The sequence below is a fragment of the Aureobasidium melanogenum genome (assembly GCF_000721775.1).
Source record: "Aureobasidium melanogenum CBS 110374 unplaced genomic scaffold scaffold_23, whole genome shotgun sequence".
NCBI lineage: Eukaryota > Fungi > Ascomycota > Dothideomycetes > Dothideales > Saccotheciaceae > Aureobasidium > Aureobasidium melanogenum.
In genome coordinates this window covers 136,601-160,164 of record NW_024470075.1, presented here as the reverse complement: position 1 = coordinate 160,164, position 23,564 = coordinate 136,601, and the positions used below count along the sequence as shown (strand labels likewise).

The 23,564-nt window shown below is 51.6% G+C and overlaps 10 protein-coding genes across 10 annotated transcripts; 4 read left to right on the top strand and 6 right to left on the bottom strand.

Moving 5' to 3' along the window:
• Positions 1-38: 38 nt before the first annotated feature.
• Positions 39-879, bottom strand: M437DRAFT_27902 (uncharacterized protein; the record flags this gene model as incomplete). Its single annotated transcript, XM_041019126.1, has 2 exons — positions 39-581; positions 631-879. Coding segments are annotated over 2 exons (792 nt in total), but the record flags the coding sequence as incomplete, so codon positions are not given.
• A 3,136-nt stretch (positions 880-4,015) lies between these two features.
• Positions 4,016-7,834, top strand: M437DRAFT_55826 (uncharacterized protein; the record flags this gene model as incomplete). Its single annotated transcript, XM_041022941.1, has 1 exon — positions 4,016-7,834. The coding sequence occupies one exon, from the start codon at positions 4,016-4,018 to the stop codon at positions 7,832-7,834; it is 3,819 nt and encodes a 1,272-aa protein (XP_040876788.1).
• Positions 7,835-8,247: 413 nt separating this feature from the next.
• Positions 8,248-9,543, top strand: M437DRAFT_68736 (ATPase, V1 complex, subunit C; the record flags this gene model as incomplete). The annotated part of the gene is made up of 3 exons (XM_041025163.1): positions 8,248-8,640; positions 8,697-9,287; positions 9,334-9,543. The coding sequence occupies 3 exons, from the start codon at positions 8,248-8,250 to the stop codon at positions 9,541-9,543; spliced, it is 1,194 nt and encodes a 397-aa protein (XP_040876787.1).
• Positions 9,544-9,778: 235 nt separating this feature from the next.
• On the bottom strand, positions 9,779-10,523 carry M437DRAFT_77868 (adenylylsulfate kinase; the record flags this gene model as incomplete). Its single annotated transcript, XM_041026894.1, has 3 exons — positions 9,779-10,138; positions 10,200-10,452; positions 10,516-10,523. 3 exons carry the CDS (start codon positions 10,521-10,523, stop codon positions 9,779-9,781), a joined length of 621 nt encoding a protein of 206 aa, XP_040876786.1.
• Positions 10,524-11,235: 712 nt separating this feature from the next.
• M437DRAFT_55839 (glycine cleavage system T protein) lies at positions 11,236-12,462 on the top strand (the record flags this gene model as incomplete). Its single annotated transcript, XM_041022945.1, has 2 exons — positions 11,236-11,345; positions 11,418-12,462. The coding sequence occupies 2 exons, from the start codon at positions 11,236-11,238 to the stop codon at positions 12,460-12,462; spliced, it is 1,155 nt and encodes a 384-aa protein (XP_040876785.1).
• Positions 12,463-13,547: 1,085 nt separating this feature from the next.
• On the bottom strand, positions 13,548-15,864 carry M437DRAFT_55963 (uncharacterized protein; the record flags this gene model as incomplete). The annotated part of the gene is made up of 3 exons (XM_041022972.1): positions 13,548-13,933; positions 14,039-15,710; positions 15,760-15,864. The coding sequence occupies 3 exons, from the start codon at positions 15,862-15,864 to the stop codon at positions 13,548-13,550; spliced, it is 2,163 nt and encodes a 720-aa protein (XP_040876784.1).
• Positions 15,865-16,186: 322 nt separating this feature from the next.
• Positions 16,187-17,621, bottom strand: M437DRAFT_87301 (alpha/beta-hydrolase; the record flags this gene model as incomplete). Its single annotated transcript, XM_041028619.1, has 3 exons — positions 16,187-17,175; positions 17,226-17,364; positions 17,427-17,621. 3 exons carry the CDS (start codon positions 17,619-17,621, stop codon positions 16,187-16,189), a joined length of 1,323 nt encoding a protein of 440 aa, XP_040876783.1.
• Positions 17,622-18,262: 641 nt separating this feature from the next.
• M437DRAFT_56115 (DUF572-domain-containing protein) lies at positions 18,263-19,132 on the top strand (the record flags this gene model as incomplete). Its single annotated transcript, XM_041022992.1, has 2 exons — positions 18,263-18,420; positions 18,475-19,132. The coding sequence occupies 2 exons, from the start codon at positions 18,263-18,265 to the stop codon at positions 19,130-19,132; spliced, it is 816 nt and encodes a 271-aa protein (XP_040876782.1).
• A 4-nt stretch (positions 19,133-19,136) lies between these two features.
• Positions 19,137-20,243, bottom strand: M437DRAFT_56100 (uncharacterized protein; the record flags this gene model as incomplete). The annotated part of the gene is made up of 1 exon (XM_041022990.1): positions 19,137-20,243. The coding sequence occupies one exon, from the start codon at positions 20,241-20,243 to the stop codon at positions 19,137-19,139; it is 1,107 nt and encodes a 368-aa protein (XP_040876781.1).
• A 2,193-nt stretch (positions 20,244-22,436) lies between these two features.
• Positions 22,437-23,381, bottom strand: M437DRAFT_56167 (cyclin-domain-containing protein; the record flags this gene model as incomplete). Its single annotated transcript, XM_041022999.1, has 2 exons — positions 22,437-22,946; positions 23,013-23,381. 2 exons carry the CDS (start codon positions 23,379-23,381, stop codon positions 22,437-22,439), a joined length of 879 nt encoding a protein of 292 aa, XP_040876780.1.
• Between the last annotated feature and the right edge of the window lie 183 nt (positions 23,382-23,564).

The following is a 23,564-nucleotide window of genomic DNA, read 5'->3' as shown; positions in this document are numbered from 1 at the left end:
GAACTTGTGTTTGTCGTGCGGGCTTTCTCCATCATGTTCTTGAACAGTGGTCGGAGTGTTGCCAGACATGCTGCAACCATACCCAGCCCAGGTTCTGTCAAGGACAAAACACCGATATTGATCGCGCTTGTGAAGAAAGCAGGGCCGCTCTTCAAACCTGGGATGTATGCGATGCGGACGAGAGAGATGATGCTGCCGATTGCTCCAAGGCTGAGCAGGAGACCGGATGATATCTTGGCGGAGCGTGGTATTTTGGCATTCCAGAGCACGAACACTGGAAGACATGCGAATGTCCAATCGCTGATGGCGTTTAGGAGCGAGTGGAGGTAGTTGAGGGGTTGAAGTATGTCGTCTCTAATACAGACCCCGGTGGCTTCCTTGATCAAGAAATTGGTCGGTATACCGCACTGAAAGACGGCGACGAAGGCGAAAGCTGTAGCATAGATTGCGTAGATCACTGTGACAGCGTAGATGACCTTTCGTTGCCAAGGTCGGACAACAATTCTGAGGAAGAAGATGGCCAGACTAATTTTCAATGTGACAGTGGTGAGGATGTACAAGCCCATTAGGGAGATGATATACTACAGACTTGGTTAGCTGAGACGAGAAAGAGCAGCAAGCAAAACAAACCTTCATAAGATCATTAAGTAGATCCAGTTGAGCGTGTATACCTTCTTCCAGTACTCTTTGCGGTCTGCTGGTTTGTTCGACATGTTCGATGGCTATCAGCAGACTGCAACATATTGTGAACAAGCAAACAGTAATCAGCATCATCCAATCGTCCTTCCCGAAGGAGCGTATGAGGAACGCTCGGACATAGACTCGGAGTGCAAACGAGATCCATGAAACGATGAGGAAGAAGACGCCCATGACCAGCATGACAATTGTACGAGGCCCAAGTTCAGCCACCCTATGTGCAGCATCTTCTATGGCATCCATGTCGAAAAACGCTGCCAGGAAGAAATGGACAGAGTAAAGATCGAATGGGAAGATGCGGTCTGCGTCGATGTGCCTTAAGCATAAAAGAGAGCCTCAAAATGTTGAAGGCCGGAGGAAACGAAAAGCCATTGTAGATTGAGTTGAAACTTACTCGAGTACTTGAATTGACCGATCTGGAGCCTTTATGGCACTGGAAGGAACCATCCTGCCCACTAGCCTCTGAACCGAAATGTACGGTGGGAAGGATGCAAGTAGGATTCGTGGCTGCTGAACGGGCTGATGGTTTCCGGTTCGAGAGGCTTTTACGAACTCGCTTATTAGGTTAATTATGCATCAACTCAAGTTCCTTCTCGAGAGACATGCAGAAACTATTTGTTGATCCAACAGCCTACAGGCGAAAAAGTGCGATCAAACGGATAGTTTTGGCTATCCACCTCGAGTGGAGCTGCATGGAGCTGGTTGAGCGGACTGGAGGATCTCGTGTGAGCATTGGTGGACGCACGTCCGATACAAAGCCGGTTGACAGGTATGGATTTTAATATGATGAACCATTCGCTTGGGTCCGTAGGGTTTCCACCATCGTGTTTCACTCGGCTCCAGATGACTTGTGTTCCCAAGACAGTTGTCTCAAGAGAGCAAGGTGCGCGTTACAGAATATATCCACTTCGAGCTTAGCTAAGGAGAAAGTTCGTGGATGGGTTTGATCGCTGGCGGCAAAACAGCCAAACTTTCGACTGCGGCAGCCACACGCACAACAAGGTCGGCATCCTCAGCGAGAGAATCAAGAAGCCGCCCGACAACGGAAAATAGTACCCTGCTCATATAGACCGGATTAGGCATTCTTATGATCAGCTGAAAAGGGTCCGACAACATTGACGACCCTGAATGGCCCTTTGCCCGTGTTGCTTCGCGTCCAGTATTGAGACATTCGATGCACTGCGGACCTGAACGTCTTGTGCATGCATTTTGCCTGAATGCCAGGCATGGAGCCTTGGTAGATTTGGTTGAAAAGGAAGAGCTAGATCTCATGCCGCCAGATGAGAAGGATCATTTTACTATCTCCTCAAACACGCGGGACAGCAAGCACCTAACTGACAAGGTTGCGCAGTCTAACCCACGTTCATCTAAGGTCGTCCCTACCACGAGATGATGAGAGAGATTGAAGACTGTTAGAATGACGTTCGGAAACGATGTACATAACTCGTCATGGGAGAAAGACAGCATTTTGCGTCTGGCTCAATGTCAAGAGTTAATAAAGTCACGTGGAACCGTGTGACAGCCACATGTCAAACACGATCGCTCCTGCCTCCGATTGTGGCGACTTCCCCACGATAGAAAGGCTACAATCGCGCTAGTCGCGTCCGCCTTCAGACATGACTTGACGATAAATTGTTCGCCTCCCTCAAGGTGTTCTCGACTTTGACAATTGCACACGCACCATTCTACCACAACAAGCTGACGCGCCGCAATCATGAGTGCTGAAGGACAAGAACTCGCATCCCAGTCCGGCTACGAAGATGGTGCTGCCGGTGGTCCTGGTGCACCCACGCCACTCTCCGCTCTAGAGGTAAGATATGTTGCTCAGTCCTCTACCATCAGAAGCTAAGTGATCAAGGGCATGGCGGGTCTGACCAAGAGAGACATTCAACTATTCGTCGAAGGCGGATTCCACACAGTCGAGTCGGTGGCGTACACTCCCAAGATGGTGCTTGAGCGCATCAAGGGTGTATCTGAGCAGAAGGCCACTAAGGTCCTCGTAGAAGGTATGAGCAATGTCAGTCTTGATCGTCTGAGCATGAGCTGACACGGTTTTCAGCTGCCAAACTTGTGCCTATGGGCTTCACGACTGCCACCGAGATGCACGCACGCCGCAGCGAACTCATTTCTATCACGACTGGTTCCAAGCAGCTTGATACCCTGCTCGCGGGAGGCATCGAAACAGGATCCATCACAGAAGTCTTTGGCGAGTTCAGGACAGGAAAGAGTCAGTTATGTCACACGCTGGCAGTCACCTGTCAGCTACCTTTCGACATGGGTGGTGGTGAAGGCAAGTGTCTGTACATTGACACTGAGGGTACTTTTAGACCGGTCCGTTTGCTTGCAGTCGCGCAAAGATACGGCCTGTCAGGAGAAGAGGTGCTCGACAATGTCGCATACGCGCGTGCTTACAACTCAGAGCACCAGCTTGATCTGCTCAATCAGGCGGCACAAATGATGACGGAAACGCGCTTCTCGCTTTTGATCGTGGACTCGGCAACGGCACTCTATCGCACAGATTTCTCTGGACGTGGTGAGCTGTCTTCGAGACAGGGACATCTGGCCAAGTTCATGCGCACTTTACAACGCCTAGCAGACGAGTTTGGCATTGCAGTTCTCATCACCAACCAGGTGGTCGCACAAGTAGATGGCGGACCGAGTGCCATGTTCAACCCAGATCCGAAGAAGCCCATTGGTGGCAACATCATTGCACACGCCAGTACAACACGTCTCAGCTTAAAGAAGGGTCGTGGAGAGACCAGAATCTGCAAGATCTACGACAGTCCCTGCTTACCCGAGAGCGATGCCATGTTCGCCATCAAGGAGGATGGTATTGGCGACCCTAGTCCCAAGGACCTCGACAACAACTAAATGATGGGGGAAGGGAATAGAGTGTAAATGAGGGTACGATATTGCTTTTGAGCTTGCTTTGTGTTTTTCAAGATACCAGGAGGCTGGGAATGGTTTGCATTTTTGGCTTGGCGTTGGCAGGACGAGCATGGCGACATCACAAGATGAAGGCTGGAAGGTGGCTCGGAGTTACAGAGAAAAGACGATTTGACAACAAAATTATAATGCTCTGCTTGCTTAGAAGAGGTTGCTCATGCTATGTGTTTCGCGAGTGAAACTTCTTTGTGATCGACGGGAGGACTCAGTGATCGAGTGAAAGCTGGGGCAGCTCCCAAGTTTCGAAGTTTGGCGTTCTTCAGCAGTCGCAGCTCGGCGCATCACAGCAAACGCGCATCGACTATTCGTAGCGCGACTTTCTCTACTCGACCATCAATCCTACACCCGAAGGTCGACAGTACATGGAGATACAATGGCGTTGACTGTGACAGCTCCACTGGCGCCATGTCTGTACACCGAGGCCCGCCTGAACATCGAGCCGACTTACGCCAATTCCACCCTACACATCCCCACCGAAGGACAATCCTCCTTCTTCTCGCGCAAACGTCCAAGGAGCGACGAGACCCTGGTTGACGCCGATGAAGAGGCATACGCGAAACGCCACCTAGCTACCGAGTCGTCCATCTTCTTCCGTCGTCAGAACAGAAACCCGCGATGCTTTCTCTGGCGCGTGCTTGAGGAGGGAAGACTGCTACACATTCAGAGCGTCGACCTGATCCAGGCCCGCAGAAACACCCAAGAAAGTGTCATAACCTTCGCCTTGAGCTTCGCCAATCCCATCCGACCCAATGGTGTCGCCTTTGCCGATGCCGTCGAGCGCGACGCTCTCGAAGTCTTCGTCTTGACCACTTCCAATGAACTCTTTACCTTTACCCTACGCAAGGACCTCCTACTACGTGGCTCGCTACCCTCAGCTGCCGACTTCGATCCCGCCAGCTGCTTCAAAGTACACCAGTCGCCTTCGTTCAGCTTCCGATCTCCCTACAAGCTCGTCGCTCTTAGTTCGATGGACCTGCTTGTTTCTCTCAGCGACGGCGGCTTGTTACGTCTCTCAAGAAGTGTTGGTCAGGGCTCGGGATCATGGCATGAGACTTCGTTTAGCGAACCTGGTTGGGGATCATCTTTCAAGACTTTCTTCTCCATGAGAGGCCACAACACCGTCAAGTTCAACGGCATGGATCTTGAGCCTTCTACTGCTGCTGCAATCGCCTTATCGCCCGACACAACACATGTTTTCACCGTGTGCCTCGACCACACTTTGAAGGCCTGGAACACTCAGACCGGAAAATTAGGCGTGCAAACAGATCTCCTGAATGAGAACGTCAAGGATTTACAATCCGGTTCACCTCAGTTCTTGATGAGTCCTGCTCAAGGAACGCTTCTCAAACTTCTTCAAGTTGATGGAAGCCCTGATGGTGACATGTACTACGCTGTTACGAACTCACCGAAGGACCATCAATTCAAGTTTTGGGCAATCATGGATCCCGACGATGTTGAATTGGGCATTCGCGACGTTCAACCAGACACCAAACTGATTCCACCTCTTGACGAACTGATGAACACAAACGCCTGGCAACTTGTCGAATACCATGTCCGTCCTTCGAAAGGCTGGCGCAACACTCAGCTTTGGATCAGAGTCAGATCTGGTGCTATCTGTAAGATCTTCACTTTGACCTTCGATCTGCTTGCCGGACCTGAAGACCTTGAGGATGCTTGGCGCAACAACTGGGCCTTTGTCGATGATGGGTCTCTTACCATTGAGGCTCTGATGGATGACCCATCATACCCAGGAGACGCTGACATTCAGCTTGTGGTAGAAGACTGTTCCAGTCTCAGCGACCGTTGGCTCGACTTCTTCTTCTATCCCGGCAGGTTTAGTGTACCTATGCTGGAAAGCGCATTGCACATCTACAAAAAGGGTCTGAAACTTTCAACTGAATCATCTCGATCGACCAAGGAAAGTCCTCTAAAAGGAAGAATCTGCGATGCCATTGCTGCCAAAATCGATGTTGATCAAGATGCTGAAGGCCAGCTTGATTTTGCCAAGTACCAATCCGAAATTGCCGCACAATGGCATGTGTTCTTTGGTCTTGTACGACACCTCCACACTAGGCGTGGTGATTCTCTTTCTCTGGCATTTGATATGGATACCGACCTTGCGTGGTCAGTCAGAGCAGATCAAGTCGGCCCTGTCAGACAATGTAGCGAAGTTGAGGTTATGAATCTCAACAAAGATGTCTTCCTTACCCAAGAAGATTCTTTCATCGTCAACTCCATGCCCCTTGCCGACCACCTGACTGATGAGAACAGTGTGCACATTGGTCGCCTGCTTGCAGGTGCGAGAACGTTCAGGAGGGGACTATCTTCTGACTTCCAGGCACTCTTCGTGAAGGCAACTGCTGCGGATGCCCTCAAGATTGGTATCAATGCCACCACTCCGAACGGTACCCAGGACAAGCACCTTGAGGACTTGCGTCAACTTTACGAATTGTGCGCCCTGCACACAGAAGTTACGGACGAGGACTTCAACCAATTAACAGACTCGATGCAAGATCTTGGAGGTCTTGGTGATCTGGACAATGAACTGTTCTACGTTGCTCTTGAACGCCTTGTTGAACCTGAACAGGGCGCTGACGGAGATCAAGCGCTCACTCGTTATGGAGACAAGGCAACCATCCGGGGTGCCCAGGACACTCTTACCATGACGAGAGACATCATTCTCGACCTCCTCGCCTTGGTGGTCTTCATGGCTGGCGATCTTGAGGAGGAAGAACTTTCGCCAGAGTTCAGACCATCAGAGTTGTACGAGCAGCTGGTAGTGAAGCTCAAAGAACATAATGTTCTGCTTTGGCTTGCTAGCAACGTCCGAGAGGAGCCATCGAAGAAGGCCAAGGACGCCCCCGAAAGTCCCGTATCGAAGTCCAACAAATCTCTGTCTCATCCTACTCTGACAGTGCTTGAAAGCATCTTTATTGGAGATTGGCACAGCTTGCGGTTCCCAGCTTCGGAGACTCTTCCCTTCCTCATCACCTATTGGTGCCGCGCGTGGACGTATGGGGCTAACATCTCCAATGCTTACAACGATGTTGTCTTGTATGTTTTGGGCAATCTCATAAAGCACCAAGATTACAATCTAGCTACCGATTTCCTCAGATTCGTGCCGGAAGGACCGTGGGCCTCCTATCTCCGAGGTAGACTGAATCTTGCAGTCGGTGAATACGCTCTGGCCGCCGAGTATTTCAAGCAAGCAGCTGAGAAGCTCGCTGAGAAGACCCTCAAGATCGATGGACTGGATACGTCGAACCTAATTGATCCTCAAGCGCGCAACTTTTTCAACGATGGATTGCCTCGCTACTATTTGCACATTTCATACCTTTTCGAGCGCAGTCGTCTGCACGCATATACGGCCGACTTTGCTTCTCTCGCTGCTCAGGAGTTTGCAGTGAATTTCGAAAACTTCGACGACAACTCTTTGATTGATCTGGACACGCGCAAGCAGGGCATGCAGAGTAGTCCGGCAGCCACAAAGGTCAATTTGGCAATGGAAGAGATCAAGCTTTTGCGCGTGCGTGAGCTGAAGGAAGACATTCTTACTCGCGTGTTCAACGCTTCGTTGCAGATTTGTCGCTACAAGCCTGCGTTTGATGCTTTGCTTGTACTTGGCAACCCTGTGCTACGCAAGACGTCACTTCAGGCTCTGCTACAATCGCTCATTGCGACCAACAGAATAAGCACTCTTCTTTCTCTGCCGTTCCCGGAGTATCTCCTTCCCGAGGTTGACGACATACTGCTTTCACTAGCACGCAAGCATCTGTCTTTCTCACCGACACCCACGCCTGGACAACCTCAGTACCATCAAGTCATGTACACGTGGCGTATTCACAACAATGACTTCCGTGGAGCTGCCGAGATACTGTTCGAGCGTCTGCAGCGCCTCCGACACAGCACGGCCAAGGTGTTTGAGCCTGATGACGAGACGTTGGTTGAGGCGTACTTGGTCTTGATCAACACGCTCGCGTGCTGCGGCAAGGACGAGGGCTGGATTCTTGCAGAGAGAGTCGAGGAGGAATACCAGCGTGGTAAGAGCGTGTCAGCAAGTCATGGCAAGAAGCGCAGAATTGTTACGCTGGAAGATGTGCGCAAAGAGTACCAAGCAGAGCTGGACCGCAGGAGCGAGATGCAGCAAGGCAGATTTGCATTGACCACAAGTGATGAGATGGATATGTTCTGAGGCTGGTCGACTTGTCATATAGAACGGGCCTTTGAGGCAGCAACAAGATGATAGGATATTGGGGATGACAAAAGAGAACGGGAAGGAAATTGGGCATAGCGCAGGAGTTCATGGCGTACAATAGATGTAAAGATAGTCAACGGCCAGTATTGAGAAAAGACTCTCGTGTTTTGTCAGTCATTACCGATGTTTGCCCTGTCTTGATCTTGAGTGGTTGTAGCGCAATTGACAAGATGATATGTGTGCATGTATTCAGCTGTATGGCAGGTTGAAGGAGGATGAAGACGAAGCGAGAGTATGACGAAGTCGAAGTAGGGCTGTGCCGAGACGGCCGAGGGTGAGATTGGCGGAGGTAACATCACCGGGCAACAACGACAGGCATTGAGTTGTCTAGCAAGCAACCAGACGACACCATGTCCAAGTCGACCTTCTGTCTCGTGTCGCTACCGACATCCATCTCGCCTTCAAATGACAGCGACGAGGCCCTGACGGCCCTGAGATCCGTCGTCTCGACCGACAACGGCACGACGTATCCATTCAGCATCCCATCCTTCAAGATTGGCACTCTGGACGCCCTTGTGCAGCAGGCCGACGACCTGCAGAAGCTGGAGCAAGGATGCAAGGGCGTTGTTGAGAAGGTGGCCGACTCGCTGAAGAACATCCTCGAGGGCGACGAGGACAAGATCGCCGACCAGAAGAACGTCAACGACAAGCCCGTCGACCACTACCTGCAGAGCTTCCAATGGAACAAGGTCAAATACCGCGCCGAGAAGCCCATCTCGGAGCTGGTTGACATGCTCCAGAAGGTTGGTCTCCTGTGCTTCTACCTGACTTGTCGCACTGGCTAACAAGAACACTACAGGACATTGCCAGCATAGACAACGACGTCAAGTCCAAGTTCAATCAGTACAACTCTACAAAGACCTCGTTGGCCTCGGCCCTGCGATCGCGCACCGGCAACCTCTCGCAAAAGTCGCTGACCTCTGTCGTCAACCCCAACAACCTCCTCGCACCAGACGCCTCGGAATACCTGCAACAACACCTGATCGCTGTGCCCAAGAACCAGGTCAAGGACTACCTTCAGAGCTACGAGTCTCTGTGCCCCATGGTCGTGCCACGCTCATCGCAAGAGCTGGCCAAGGACGACGAGTTCAGCTTGTTCGCCGTTACCGTCTTCAAGAAGCACAGCGCAGAGTTTGTCCACAAGGTGCGCGAGAGGCGCTGGACGCCCCGTGAGTGGAAGTTCACCGAGGGTGGGCGTGAGGCCGAAGAGCGCGAGCAGAAGAAGCTTGAGAATGACGAGCGCCGTGTTTGGGGCGAGGCTCTCCGTCTCGGTCGCACTGGCTACAGCGATGCTGTCATGGCCTGGATCCACGTTCTTGCCCTGCGTGTCTTTGTTGAGACAGTCCTGCGTTACGGTCTTCCTTTGAGCTTTGTCTGTGGCCTTGTTAAGGTAAGGAGTTTGAGTTTGACGCTAAGCTATGCACAAATGCTGACAGAAACAACAGACGGACAAGAAGGTTGTCGAGAAGGTCAAGAAGAACCTCGACGGTGCTTACTCACACCTTGGTGGAAACGCCTTCGGCCGCGACAAGAAGGGTAGAGTGACCAAGGATGATGCTCAAACCGCCAATGAACTGCAAGCAACTGGCCATGCTGGTGGTGAGGACTACAACGCATACGTCTATTACCAGTTTGAGATTGCATGAGCGCAAAGCATATAAACCATCCTCCTTCCTTGCTTTAGTCGTTTTCGGCCAGCGTTTCCTTGTTTTCTACCCTTTGTTTTACTGTCCATAGACACTCTATACCCAGCCAAATTTTGCAGGTTGTCCATACAAAAGAAAAAACATGATTGAGTTCGTATACTTTTGTAGTAAGAGGTCCGTTACATGAGACGTTATATACAGTTGAAAATGCAAAGGGGTATCATAAAGAAACCATTTAACCCTGCTTGAGAAGGCCCTTCTCCTCGAGGTACTTGGTGATGATGACGACAGCCTCCTCGACGCTGGTGTTTACCGAGTCAATGTGGATCTCGGGCTTCTCGGGGGCCTCGTAGGGAGCGCTGATGCCGGTGAAGTCCTTGATGACACCGGCACGGGCCTTCTTGTAGAGACCCTTGGGGTCACGCTTCTCGGCCTCCTCGACGGAGATGTCGACGTAGACCTCGATGAAAGGGAGAGGAGTGTCGGTGTTGGTGGCTTGCTCGTGGAGCTCACGGGCGGTCTGACGGTCGGCCTTGTAGGGGGAGATGAAGGAAGTCAAGGCAAGGCAGGATGAGTCAGCGAAGAGCTTGGCGACCTGTTGCAGACCATGGTCAGCTTTACGGTATCGACTCGAACAGCCAGAAGTCTCAACGTACCTCTGCAATGCGGCGAATGTTCTCGTTACGGCTCTTCTCGTCAAAGCCAAGATCCTTGTTGAGACCAAAACGGACGTTGTCACCGTCGAGACGGTAGGCAGCAAGACCCTGCTGCAGAAGGTGCTGCTCGAGAGCAGTGGCAATGGTTGACTTGCCCGAGGCAGAGAGACCAGTGAACCAGATGGTAGCACCCTGCTGCTTGCGAAGCTCGCTACGCTCCTTGCGGGTAAGACCAGCGTGCCAGGTGATGTTGCTGTTGCCAATTCATGTAAGCAATTGAATATAGGCAAGATGCTGACCAAAAGTTCAAACTCACGTAGACATTTTTGAGGATATGAGAGAGTGGTATAGAGGGACTGAGGAGGGGAAAAAAGATGGCCGCTGTATGCAAGATCGGAGGGGCAGTTCTGGCACCCATCGCCGATTGCGTAGGCCCTCCCCACCGACACCGCCAGCACGTCAACACCACCAAGCCACAGAGCAAGAGCCGCTTCGTTGAACTCACTGCTGGAGTTGCGGGTCGGTCCGAGTAGACGCTAACCTGCCCCTCGGGGTTGTCGTCGGGTAGCGGTCGGGGGAAGCTCCTTCCTATGCGGGCGCGCTTACACGAACCCATGTGGTGTTGGTGCTTCCTTCCAAGAAGAGCCTCAATTCTTATCGATTACTTGTCAAACTCTGTCTCTGTTGACTCAATTCACTTCCTTCCATAGACAAAAGAGCATACCTGGCCGTCTGCTCAAGCTCTTTCAATCATATTCACGTCTCCCACTTCATTTCCCCAGTACTGGTTACTCCGCCAGACATGTCTGCCATCCGCTCCTCGGCTAGATTCGCAACGCCTTTGCTGCGTGCTTGTAGACCCAATGCTATCTATCGAGGATCCACAGGAACTTGTGTATCCAATGCAAGACTGCAAAGACTTCCTAGCAGACTTGCCCAATCCACACCAGTGGCAGCACGATGCTATGCTTCATCTACCGATCAAGCCAATTCCAAGACGGGTCTTTATGATCTTCACGTGGCCAAAGGCGCAAAGATGGTCCCCTTTGGAGGATACATGATGCCTGTTCAGTACAGCGATCTAGGCGTTGGTGAATCTCACAAATGGACCAGAGAGAAGGCCAGTCTGTTCGACGTCAGCCATATGTAAGTCTTGAATCTGTCACACTATTCCCTCAGTCTGTGTCAAATCGACCAACGCCATGTCTCTACCTCCAGGGTGCAATATCACTTTACTGGACCTGGAGCTACTGCTTTCCTGGAAAAGATCACGCCTGCTGATCTGCAAGCGCTACCACCTCACCAATCCACACTCTCAGCTCTACTGCACCCCGAGACTGGCGGCATTGTGGATGATACCATCATCACTCGTCTGGACGAGAACAAGTTCTACGTCGTCACCAACGCTGAATGCAGAGAAAAGGACGCCGCTTTCTTCACCGCAAACCTGGACGCCTGGAACAATGCAAACCAGCCCCGTGTAGACAAGATTGAGCTCAAGAACCAAGGCCTTGTAGCTCTGCAAGGACCTCTGTCAGCCGAGATCCTGCAAGGTGTACTCGCTCCCTCCGCTGATAACGTTGACCTCAAGTCCCTTTACTTCGGCAGCTCCAAGTATTTGACTCTCAGATTCGCATCAGGCGAGACTTCAAAGCCTGTTCTGGCCTCTCGTGGTGGTTACACTGGCGAAGACGGTTTCGAGATCTCCATCGCGCCCGAAGACACTGTCGCCGTAACGGAGTTGCTCCTCACCGCTGCCGGACCCGACAAGTTACGTCTTGCCGGCCTGGGTGCCAGAGACTCTCTCAGACTTGAAGCAGGCATGTGTTTGTATGGCCACGACCTTGATGACAGTACGACACCCGTGGAAGGCGCTCTTGGCTGGATCGTCGGCAAATCACGTCGCTCGCCTCCTCGCAACGATTTTAATGGTGCAGAGGTTATTCTGCCACAGCTGGTACTCAAAAGCAAAGGTGGAAAGGGTGTTGACCGTCGTCGCGTGGGACTGCTTGTCGAGGGCGCTCCTGCGCGCGAGGGCGCACAAATCGTAGACGCCCAAGGTCAAGCCATCGGCATCGTTACCAGCGGCTGTCCTTCGCCCACGCTGAAGAAGAACATCGCTATGGGATACGTCAAGGACGGCCAACACAAGTCCGGTACCGAGCTTGGCGTCGTGGTCAGGGGCAAGACGAGAAAGGCCACAGTGACGAAGATGCCTTTCGTACCCAGCAAATACTGGAAAGGAGGTATCTCGCCAGCTTAGAGATATTCAAGTCACATGTATGGTATCAGGACCAAGCTTCCCGAGATCTGCCGACCATTCGAGCTCCCTCCCGCAACCACCCAGGCTGCTGCCTACTTTTCTTGCTTAACCTTCATATATTAGATATTTTGTGTCCCCTCTGACCATGGTGGTGCAGTGGTCAGCACACCCGATCTGGTAACCTAAACCCTAGTCCGCTTACCTAAGTCCCTAAACTCGCTTACCTAAGTTCCTAAAACTCTCTCAAAGATCGGGAGGTCGCAGGTTCGATTCCTGCCCATGGTGTTCATCATTGCTCTATTTTTGCATCTCTCATCCTATCGACACGAGGGGATGAATTTGCGTCTGATGGTTCTCGCAAGCCATCTCATTTCTGCTACATGTATATCTACGAAAACCTTCGTTCACGCATCTCAGTATCGAGCAAGAGCGGAAACAGACGTAACCCGGCAAGCCCAACATGTTCCAAAAACTTTCGGTAGCTCAAGAAGAGGCATTTCGGGGATAGTCCAGCTTCTGTAGATGTGATTGATGCTTCTCCCCCCATTCTTTCTAGGCATGTTCCTCTTTCTCTTCCCAAACTTGCTCCATTTCTATTTGTTCGGACATGAAAAAAGTCATAAGATGTCGCATTCGCACGAGCGAGTTTCAAAGGTTCAAAGATGAGAAAACAGAACCACAACCTGATGAAATTGAGGGGAGAGGTTCATGGCCGGATACCTAGGTATACGAAGATGTGATTTCACGACGCTTTCCATTGTTGTTCTATTTGCTTTAGCGACTCCTGTGCACTTTTCAGGTTGAGAAACGAGAGTGGAAAATCTTTTGGTTCGAGCAATTCAGTTATGTAACAAAGGAGCATCATCTGTGTCTGAGTGTTATTTGTGCGAACACTGTATCTACGCGAGGAAAGAAAAGCAGAGGGAAAAGTCCACCAGCGCCGCGCTATACCGTGCAGAAAAGCAAAAGCAACAGAAAAGAGAGAAGGTTGACTAAAGCGATTAAAAAGCATATTGGAGGATCAGACATCGGGGTCTTCAACGGCGAAATAAAGGGGGTGTAAGTTGGTTGAGATGAGCCACAACCTAAGAACTCTGTGGCAACAGCAGAGGGGCAATGAACCTCAAATCCCAGTCTCTAGGATCGGATCCGACTTCAGATAGAGGTCTGTCCTTGGCTCGGAGCAGGTCGTAAGCCGAGACATTGGTGCGCTCGATCCAGGCTGCTGCAAGCTGCAACTGGGATTCAGCGGCAGGACCCTGGGTCTCTGAGCTATAAGCTTTGTTGTGTGTGCTTGGGATAACGACCAGACTACCGGTGTGACGGACCAGTGTCGCAGGAGGCAGACCACGCATGCGAAGGAGTAGGTGTACGAGGTTGCTGAACGAGTTGCCTTGCGGCCAGTAGTGACTAGGTGCTTCTTCCAAGAGCCAGTCAACTGGACGGTCTGGGTGTTCGCCCGGTGAGGCAACTGGCTGCTGCGAAGCTTCGACATTGTTGTCGTTAGCTGTGGTGAGCTGAGCATGGATGTCATCGTTTGAAGACGGTCCGGCAGGATCGAACGACCTGTAAAGACCAGTCATGCGCTCGACGCAATTGAGCAGGATGACGGCGGCAAGGAAAGTGAGGAAGGACGAAGACTGTTGGCGTTGCAGGAGGCGACGTTCGAGCTCGTTCATGACGAACTTGGCTTGCTTCTGGCAGTACCTCTCGGCGGCATGCTGCAGCTGCGCGTAGATGACTGCGTAATCGGTGGTGTCTGGTGAGAAGGCCTTGCGGTCCGACTGGCCCTTGTCTTGCGAAGCAGATGAAGCTTGTTCGGCATGCTCGCCTTGAACGGCTTCCATGACCGGCGGGTGGTTAGGCTCGTAGAAGATGGACCAAATAGGCTCATTCGAGATAAGGATATTCGTGGCAGCCCAGAGATTGATGAGTTTTCCCAGAAGAACATCGTTGTGATCAACACTCAACTCGGTAGCAACCTCGAGAGTGGAGCGCATGAAAGTCGAGGGCTCGTGTGAAATGCATTGCATGATGACCATGTGCAGATAGCGTTCCAAAGTGGCAGCCAGCGTGTCAGGATCGCGTCTGTAATTGAGCATGAAGATGAGGGAGGGAGCTGTAGGAGGTGTCATCAGAGCAGGGAAGGTAGCATAGATGTTTGTGTCAGGGAACAGGGTAACCTCGACTCTTCCAGGCAACTGCATGGGGTCGACACCCTGCAGCGCACTAAGGACGGTGTGGTGGTCCTTGGCTTGGAAGAGAGAGGACGAGTAGAGCGTGAACTCTTCGGCGATGCGAGAGCGAATGCAGGCATTCTTCCACAGTCTTGCGCTCTCGATATTCTGACAGGTACCACAGGGAGTACCTTCGGAGCAGGGCTTCTTCAACATGCGACAGCGGAGGCAGGCGCCCTTCTTGCGCACAGTCTGTACTTCCTTACGTCTCTCCTCGGTGAATCTGCCACGCACTTTGTTCTTGTTGGCGCGTTGCAGCAAACCAAAGCCGCCTTGGTTGACAGTAAATGCTGGTGATTCACCATGGCTTGAAGGGGCGCCATCTTGTGCTTCTTGGGGAGGTAGCTGAGATGGTTGTTGCGATGTATTCGAAGGCTGGTCAGAAGGCTGTGGTGTGTGTTGTGCCGGTTGCTGCGCTGAATAGTGTCCGGATTGTTGCAATGGTTGGTGTGCTTGGTGGTGTTGTGGTTGCTGGGACTGTTGACGCTGCTGATATTGCTGAGACTGAGGTTGGGGCGACTGGTGGGCAGAGCTTTCGTCGAGAGAGTTGTTGACAAAGGACGAATAGTCGTCATGCTGCTGGAGTTGTGGATCGACTGGTGGATGTGGCAGTTGGCGCTGTAGAGCGACGTCTGACTCGGCTCTACGCTTTCTAGACTTGGCGGGCATGTGGTGGACCATGTCAGTAGCTGCGCTGGCCGTATGCATCAAAGGTCCGTTGTCCTTGTTCTCTTGATCCATGTGCTGTCGCAGCTGGGCTACCAGAGCCTCTTCATGTTGACCATTGGCCTGAAGTTGGCGAGAGACTTCGGCAAGGGCGTCGAGACCCGAGGGTTCACGACGTGGTATCAGAGGGAGGTCTGCGTCAGAGTGGGGGGTCGAGTTGTTCGAGGCCATGTAATTGTCGGCGGGCTGCCACAAGGCGCGCGAGCGGTCCTCGTCGGTGATGTTGGGACATTTCTCGAACAAGTGGCGTGTCAGGCTGTCGGGTCTGCCCTTTGGAAACTGCTCCTCGTCAACAAAGGCATTGTGCGAGTAAACAAGAATTCATGCTCACCACCTGGCCGCATCTTTTGCAGCTGTGTTCATATCTGTTGCTCTGGTCGGCCAACTTGGCGCCTCGCTCGAAAAACTCGAGGATCAGCGCGTTCGGCTTGCGTCCCATGTCTGCGACTGCGACTAGGGCCGTCACTCCACCAGGGAGAGGGCGGTTCGTCTTATGGAATTTGTTGTCGACTAGCTATCGAGATGACGCGCTACCACAAAGGCGGTCAACGAAGGCGGTGAGTATACAAGTCCAGTTCAGGGCGGAAGCAGATGGCAACCGAAGCAGCAGTTATCAATTTGATGTTAACCTTCTGTCTGCCTGAAGGCAACGCCGGCGCACGGTTCTCTCGCCCGGCTATTCTTCGCCTGCACTCCGATACTCGATGCGACTTCCTGTTGTGGCAGCTTGTATATCATCATTCCATATAACTACCAAGTGCCTACAGCTTTGACTTTGTGGGCTGGCTCAAAGCTTGCACAAACCCATCAGACATCTGCCCTCTCTTGTCTCGAGGTACCGCTGCCCGAAGAGCCTCAATCTGCATGTATTCATCTTTCCACCGCTTCAGCTCCTGCAAGAGCCACCCGCTGCACTGATCCGCCGTTTCTCCCACTCTCTCCATAGGCATCAGATGCCCACCTCCTTGCATCGTAAACTCTTTGACTCTCCCTTTCGCTACACCTCCACTACCACCTACACCCACTCCCGTGGTTTCCAGCTTGTCTGCTATATATTTTGGTGCAGAAAGATCAGATTCGGTGCCAAATACGTACAAGACCGAAGGACGAAGGTACGGCAGGAGCTTGGAAAGGTGGAGACTTTCCGGTCGGTAGAAGGGTTCCACAGATCCCCCGCTCGTGTCCACATCTGGATGCGTTAATGAGTTGGGTGCCGTGCTCGGTGCAGGATTCAACGCCGTTACAAAGTTGCCTCGCATGAAGGTCATGACTTCTTGGTGTTTCGTCGTCTTAAGCGTGACAGGTACTTCTGTCTTGCTGTCCGGAGAGATGGTGCTACCAGAGACGTCCGCGCCTAGTGCCGGTGGTGTGGAAGATGCCATTACTTCCGGGTACAATTTGGTGGGTAGGTCCCGCAGAGCATGTTCCATCCAGCAGTCCAATACACGTTTGTCCCAGGTTTTGAACATGGGTGATTTCTCGAAAGCCTTCCGCGCTGCTGCCCGGCTAGGCCATCTGTCTCTTCTCTTTGCAGACATTCGGCCTAATTTGTAAGCGTTTCCATAATAGTTGTGAATGATCACGGGATCAATCAGTATCAAGGTGCTCAGCAGACGAGGGTGCATCAACGACAAAGCTGTCAGATGCGCCCCTCCCATGCTGTGTCCCATGCCAATCAGTGGTTGTGGCATTTGATCACGGAAGTGGTTAATCATCAAGAACAAATCCCGAGGATGGTCAAACCATGATGCTGTGAAGTATGAGTCGCCGGATCCGAACGTTATGCTATGATGAACCCACGATCATTTCCCAATATATTCTCATTGAGCACACCTGATTGGCCCTGGTGAGCCACGTCTGTAATCCAGATACTGCGAATCTTTACTCCGCTGGCGCGTAATCTAGAATGCATCTCGTCCCATAAAGGTTCATATAGTTCCTGCGGTTGTTCCATGTCAGTGAACTTTATTGAGCCTTTCCCCTAGGAAACACTTCAATCACCTTCGGGAATCCATTAGCATGTGCAGCGATGATTGTAACATCGCCCTTTTGTGGTGATAAATTGTCAAGCGGGGTGTATTGCTTGATCGCAAGATGAAGCGTGTCTTCTTGGCGTTCCGCACTCGCCAGCGGGTATTCTCTGATATACGAGCATGGCAATGTATGCTCTTGCACTCTGAACTTTGAAGCAGACATTTTCAACAACTCTGTTTGTACGCATCCACTCGCACAGGGAAGAGGGTCAAGTTATTCAGGTCGTCGGAGGGTTGGCCGAGGCATTACCCCAGGTTTACCGAGGCGTCGGTTGTATAACCACCATATTCAGCCTGTCTTCGTCTTGAACTTGACATCCCTTTTTATAAGCACACTGAAGAAGCTAGCGGAAGCTTTCAAATAGACAAGTTGATGAAACATATAACAGGCGAGCAACATGCATAGATCATGAAAAGTATACACGTTGAGGCTTTGAATTGTACATGTCTTGGACTATCCAGTATCTTTGGGTTATGAGATGAGCGTTTCAACTTGTCTTACAGTCGCTACTTGGAATGTGGATCAGATCTTACCAATAAGGCTCTTACTCTTGCTGCAGAAGGAAAATATATAGCAAGGGGAGACAGGCCTTCACATGCAAGTGGAGGCTCAAAGCGGGAATGAGCACAGACCAAGTGGATCGCCCTTTCTCCAGGACTCGTCTGACGGTTGCCTTGAACTTGTCGCATACCATCTTTCTTCCTTCTCTACGCCACAACACACACAACCACGCGGGGACTTGTCCCATACCATCCCTCCTCTTCCTATAGACCACAGCGTCGTCAACAAGAACAACCGCAGCCATGTCGGAACGCAAAGTGCTCCAGAAATATTTCCCTCCGGATTTCGATCCGTCGAAGATGGTCAGGCAGAGAGGACCTAAGAAGACAGGACCACTTCTTCAGACTGTCAGACTCATGGCGCCGTTTTCGATGAAGTGCAATGCCTGTGGAGAGTTCATGTAAGTTCATATCTCTTCCTGCTCTACTTACCATCCTGCTAACAAACATCGCAGATACAAGGGAAGAAAATTCAACGCGCGCAAAGAAACCACAGACGAAAAGTACTACGCCATCACAATCTACCGCTTCTACATCAAGTGCACTCGCTGCTCTCAGGAGATCACCTTCAAAACGGATCCAAAGAACATGGACTACGAAGCCGAAAAGGGCGCCAAACGCAACTTTGAACCCTGGAGAGAGGCCAAACTGGCAGAAGAAACGGAAGAAGAGAGACTGGACAGGCTGGAGCGTGAAGAAGCTGAGCGTGACGCCATGAAGGAGCTGGAGACAAAGACACTGGACGCGAAGACTGAGATGCAAATTGCCGACGCTCTGGACGAAATCCGTACGCGCAATGCCAGGAATGAACGCGCCGCCAAAGATGGAGTAGAGGTTACGGTTGTGGACAAAGTTGACGAGGAAAGGGAAAAACAAGAGGCAGAGGATGCCGAAGCAGCAAGATTGGCTTTCATGGCAGGCACAGGCGAGAAGGTCAGGAGACTGGTGGAAGATCCTGAAGATGAAGGGACTGGTACCGCTTCTACATCAACAACTGCTACAACTACAAGCGCGCCTATGGGTCCTCCGCCCGTGCCAACCTTTACCCGCAAACCAAAAAAGAAGACCGATTTCAGCGCAAAACTGGGTATCAAAAAGAAATCGCTCGTCTGATCCATTAACGCCCATGGTGTCGCCTTCGCCTCGACCCTGACCCGGATTTGACTGATCCTTCGACTTGTTCGCTCGTCTGACTCTGGTATTCCTCCGCTGCCCTGATGTCTTCTTGCATCTTGCGCTGCGTCATTTCCGGATCATCATTAATCCTGACACGCCTGACTAAACGATAACTCTTATGATCCTCTGACGAATTTGACTTTTTATCTTCATCATCAGTAACGTGGTCTTCTCTTCCGATCACTACGGTTTGGTTGGTGTAATTATATCTCTCGCTCGCGGTACGTTCTGATGTAGGGTTGCTGTGAGTCTCGGAAAAGGTATCTATCTTCGGTGCGTCAATGGGAGATATGTTGCTCGATCCACCGTAGGTCGAATCGTGGAACATTGGGCGGGACTCGACGCGCAAGCGACTCAGACCAGGTGTGGGGCGAGTATGTTTGCTGCTTGTTACAGATGGACCACTGGCAGGAACAGTCAAGGATAGCAAGTCCTGTGCTGCCTGATGAGCTTGCTTGCTTCTGGTTGACGACGTCCTGCTCGGTGTGCCTGAAGACGATGGAATGGTATCTCTGGTGGTGTACGCCACAACAGCTGCTCCTGAGCCTGAGGGAGGCGTGGGCCTGTTGGGTGGTGTTATGATTGCCGGCAGTGCAGAGGGAGGCGGTGATCTTCTGTCCGACTGATGTACGACCGGAGGCGGCGGCGGCATAGGGGCCTCGGGCATCAATTCTCCTGAAGTCCTGCTCTCGCCATCGCTACGTCTCCTGCGATGTCTAAATCCTCTATCATCCAACCTGTGGATACTGAACTGAGGGCGCCAATTGCGAATCCTTACGCCGATTTCATTAGCGTAACGACGCTCTTGTCGAGGCTCTGGCCGATGGCGAGTTGAGTCTTGGTGCAGCACAACCTGATCACGTCTCGAGGACGAGGGACGACGAAGCACCAGTTGTGAAGAGTTTCCAGGCACGTGTCTTGTGCTCTTTTCTGTCTCGGTATTATCGCACGTGCGGCCGTCGACAGAGTGGCTGCAGGCAAAAACAGTCTTCTTCATCTCTGAGTAGCCATCGGCGTAGGTGGTCGTTTCTTCCTTGATTAGACACATGGTTGGAGGACTTCCTGGCTCTCTTGGGGGATTCTCTGGTCCTTCGGAGGGAGGCGCCTGGAGCGGCAGCGGGGGTATATGAGAAGCCCAGTAAAGGCTATACCAAAGCAATGGCTCTGAAGGGGTGATGGAATCCAACAAATGCCTGGTATGTTTGTATCGGTGTCCGAAATCGTATCTTGTAGTCAAGAAGTGCCTCCGGAGTGTCAAGAACAACGATGGAAAGTTTCGAGTAGCAGAGGGTTCCAAGTCAAGTGCAAAGGTCTCGTGTTGTATGTACTAGATGTCTCAGAGAGAAAGTGTGCCCCACGCGGACCAGGCACAAGTCAGAGATGTTTCAGTCTGGAGCAAAGATGAAAGAAACTCAGAGACAAAAAAGATGATTCAAAGGCGTTCAAAAAAGAAGATACAAACGAATAGGCAGCAAAGGTGTGAAAGCTCGGATTGCAGCCAAGTATATGTAATGCAATGATCCGCCGTGCATGCTACATCATAAGTAAAGGAACTATTTCTGCGCTCGTCGAAGGAGTGGACGTAAGGCTGCAGAAACCCCGGCAAAGGCAGACGTGCGCCTCCACCAACACCCATCTTCTTTGGCTGCGAAGCCACAGGACACCGCTGCGCCTTTGGGGCTCTCCGATCATGTACACCCCGGTGTCGAACCCCGTTCGAACTTTTGGGGTGCGTTATTTCGGATTCGTTCGCCGTGAAAAGACTAGGAAATGTTTGAAAAAAAGAGGACGACTGGTAAGAAAACGTGACTGCGTGAAGTCAGGTACATGGTGCAGATGGTTGTTGGTTGTTGCCTGGGCTAGGACTGTCGTCTGCCTTTTTCTCGCACACCCGTTGTCCATCCATCTGCAGCAGATAGAAAGTCTGGAGCAGTCATCTGCGCTTGACGCTTTCCCGACACATTTTTGCTAGGGAAACCATTCGTTCATGGTTTGCACAAGACGCTACTCGTAAAAGATCTTGCTGGAACGAGCCCGAGAGTATGGTACACACGCGCATAGACATCCGTCATGCGAAGAAGAGACGCGGACACGCATGTGCGATGCATCACCATCCAACCGCTTTTCTCATCGTCTGCACTTTTGTTTCAACTCTGGGTCTTCCGACACCAGCGAAATGCCCCATGAGAGGTACAAGATACACTACCACTTCCATAGGCGCAATTCAGCAAAAGCCAAAGATCCGGTCATTTGACAATTGGTTGCGGGCTTAGCATGATTGTGTGGTGTGCAGCGGGTGTTCATGATGACAGGAACCAGATGAGTGCACAGTGCACACCAAGGTTGTGTCAAAGAGTGGACCCCCGCTGGCGCACTCGTGGAGGCATGATCGCCAACCGCCAGCGGCAGCGGTCCGTTTCGCGTGCGTGCTTGCTCGGTCTCTCATCCAACCATTTTACATTTGGGTTCTTACTTTCCTGGAGATGGTTTTGTTGTTTGATCATCTCTGCTGCAATGACCAACCATTCAAGCTCGACTTCATGTATTCAGCAGAAAATGTAAACAGCGTGCTGCGCTGCGCTGCGCAACAGATAATCATGATCCTTCCGGCTGGCAGCCTGAGGCTGTGCTGACTTCTTCCTGGAAAACAAGGATAGCAAGGTAGCTGTACTTTCTGATATTGAGACTCAGCCTCGCCGTTTCAGCTGGCTGTCCACTCTGTCTACGCAATCAACACGCGAGCGGAGTGAGGGCGACGTTTCGGCCTTGTGGCCCCAGAAAGATGCCAGGAGGCTGACCTTTCCAAGCTGTTTCCCTGCAAGCGAAGCAAGCAAGCGAGAGGTACCTAGGCATTCTGCATAGTGCTTACCTGTGGCTGGAAGTGACACTGAGTCATATTGTATGAGCCACTTGTGGCTGCTTACCAGAATAATCACCGTCAACGGGACCAAGTGGAAGAATAAAGGAAGTCTGTATATTGTTGGTGTTTTCCGCGTTTCCACCGCCTGAAACGGAACCCAGAGTCTCGTATAGACAAAGTTGAGAAGAAAAATAACATCTGCAAATCAGATGTTCAAGAGGCTGCCTGCTCCAGCCAATATATACACCTCGTGCCAGACGCCCAGGCAGCCAGCTCCAAAATTAAAAAGTATTCCAGCCACAACCAACGCCAAATGCTCTGTTGATCCCATGTCTTCTTTCAGTCATAACAATGGCATAACTCATTCCTCAAAAATCGTAATCATGCTCCAGCAGTAGCTTCGGGTAATAGTCTGGACGGTAGTCGCATGATGAAGCCTTCACTCAGGCGTCGCCTAACGGATAGACCTTGACGTGCGGTACTTTGTAACAACCACATCGAACGCTGTAGATCTTCTGGCCTTAGAAAAAGGTCAAAGTTGAGCAGGTAGCAGAAACTTATTTCAAGCTTCTTAAGCTCATTTGTGCTTATACCACCCAAACGGGCAATTCGTTCTTGGGTCCATTTGTTGTCTTCTAGTGACTTGCTGGCTATGCGGATGGCAGCCAGTGCTAAGCGGTGTACTGTGCGAGGTGTGGCGGGTACCATAGTCTCAACGACACAAAGACGGTGTATATAGGATGCTGCAGCCAAGTACACGCCAGGCGAGTGCGGGCTGAACTTGTGTATGCGAAGGAGATAATCGGTGATGGAGAATGGCGGAGCAGCCTTGAGGAAGAATCGTCGCGAAACAGCTGCAAGCTGCAGGGCGTTGGCTTCGGCAATGTCTGGCTCGTAGTCGGCTGGTGGAGCGATGAGTTCGTCGCGTTTCGCCTCGGGGGCGCCGATGTGGTGAACGGGAACGCAATGGTGTGGAGCAAGAGTTGGTGAGCCTTCCAACTCTGGCGTATGGGCAGGCGGTGTGATCGAGTCGGGAGATGGAGGGTTGGAGCCTTCGGGGATTGTTGCTGGGGGTTTGAACATTTGCCTCTGGTATACGGGAGTGGTGCACGCGACATCTCCGGTGATGTTGGCTAGTGACTGTAATGCTTGCGCGAGCATCTGCACAGCTGCAACACCTGACACTGAGTAGAGATCCCAGTTCTCGTCCTTGAGCATGAGTGGCTCGTTGGTCTGCTCCATGTCGACGTGATAATCGTGCGGGAGACGTCCGCTGTCTTGATTCGGATTTGGTTTGGGAGGTGCTTGTATGCTAGTCGAATCCATATCTGCAGAAGTGACAGAACGAGAAAGAGCGACGCGGCAGGTATTTGGGAATAAGCAAAGGAAAATCGCAATAGAGCGTAGTACGGCCGACGGGTGCTCGGAGATTTGTTTGGGCTTTCCAACTTTCAAGAACGGCACTTCTATGGTCTTGACTCGGTGTGATTATCTGTGTGATTATCCGTG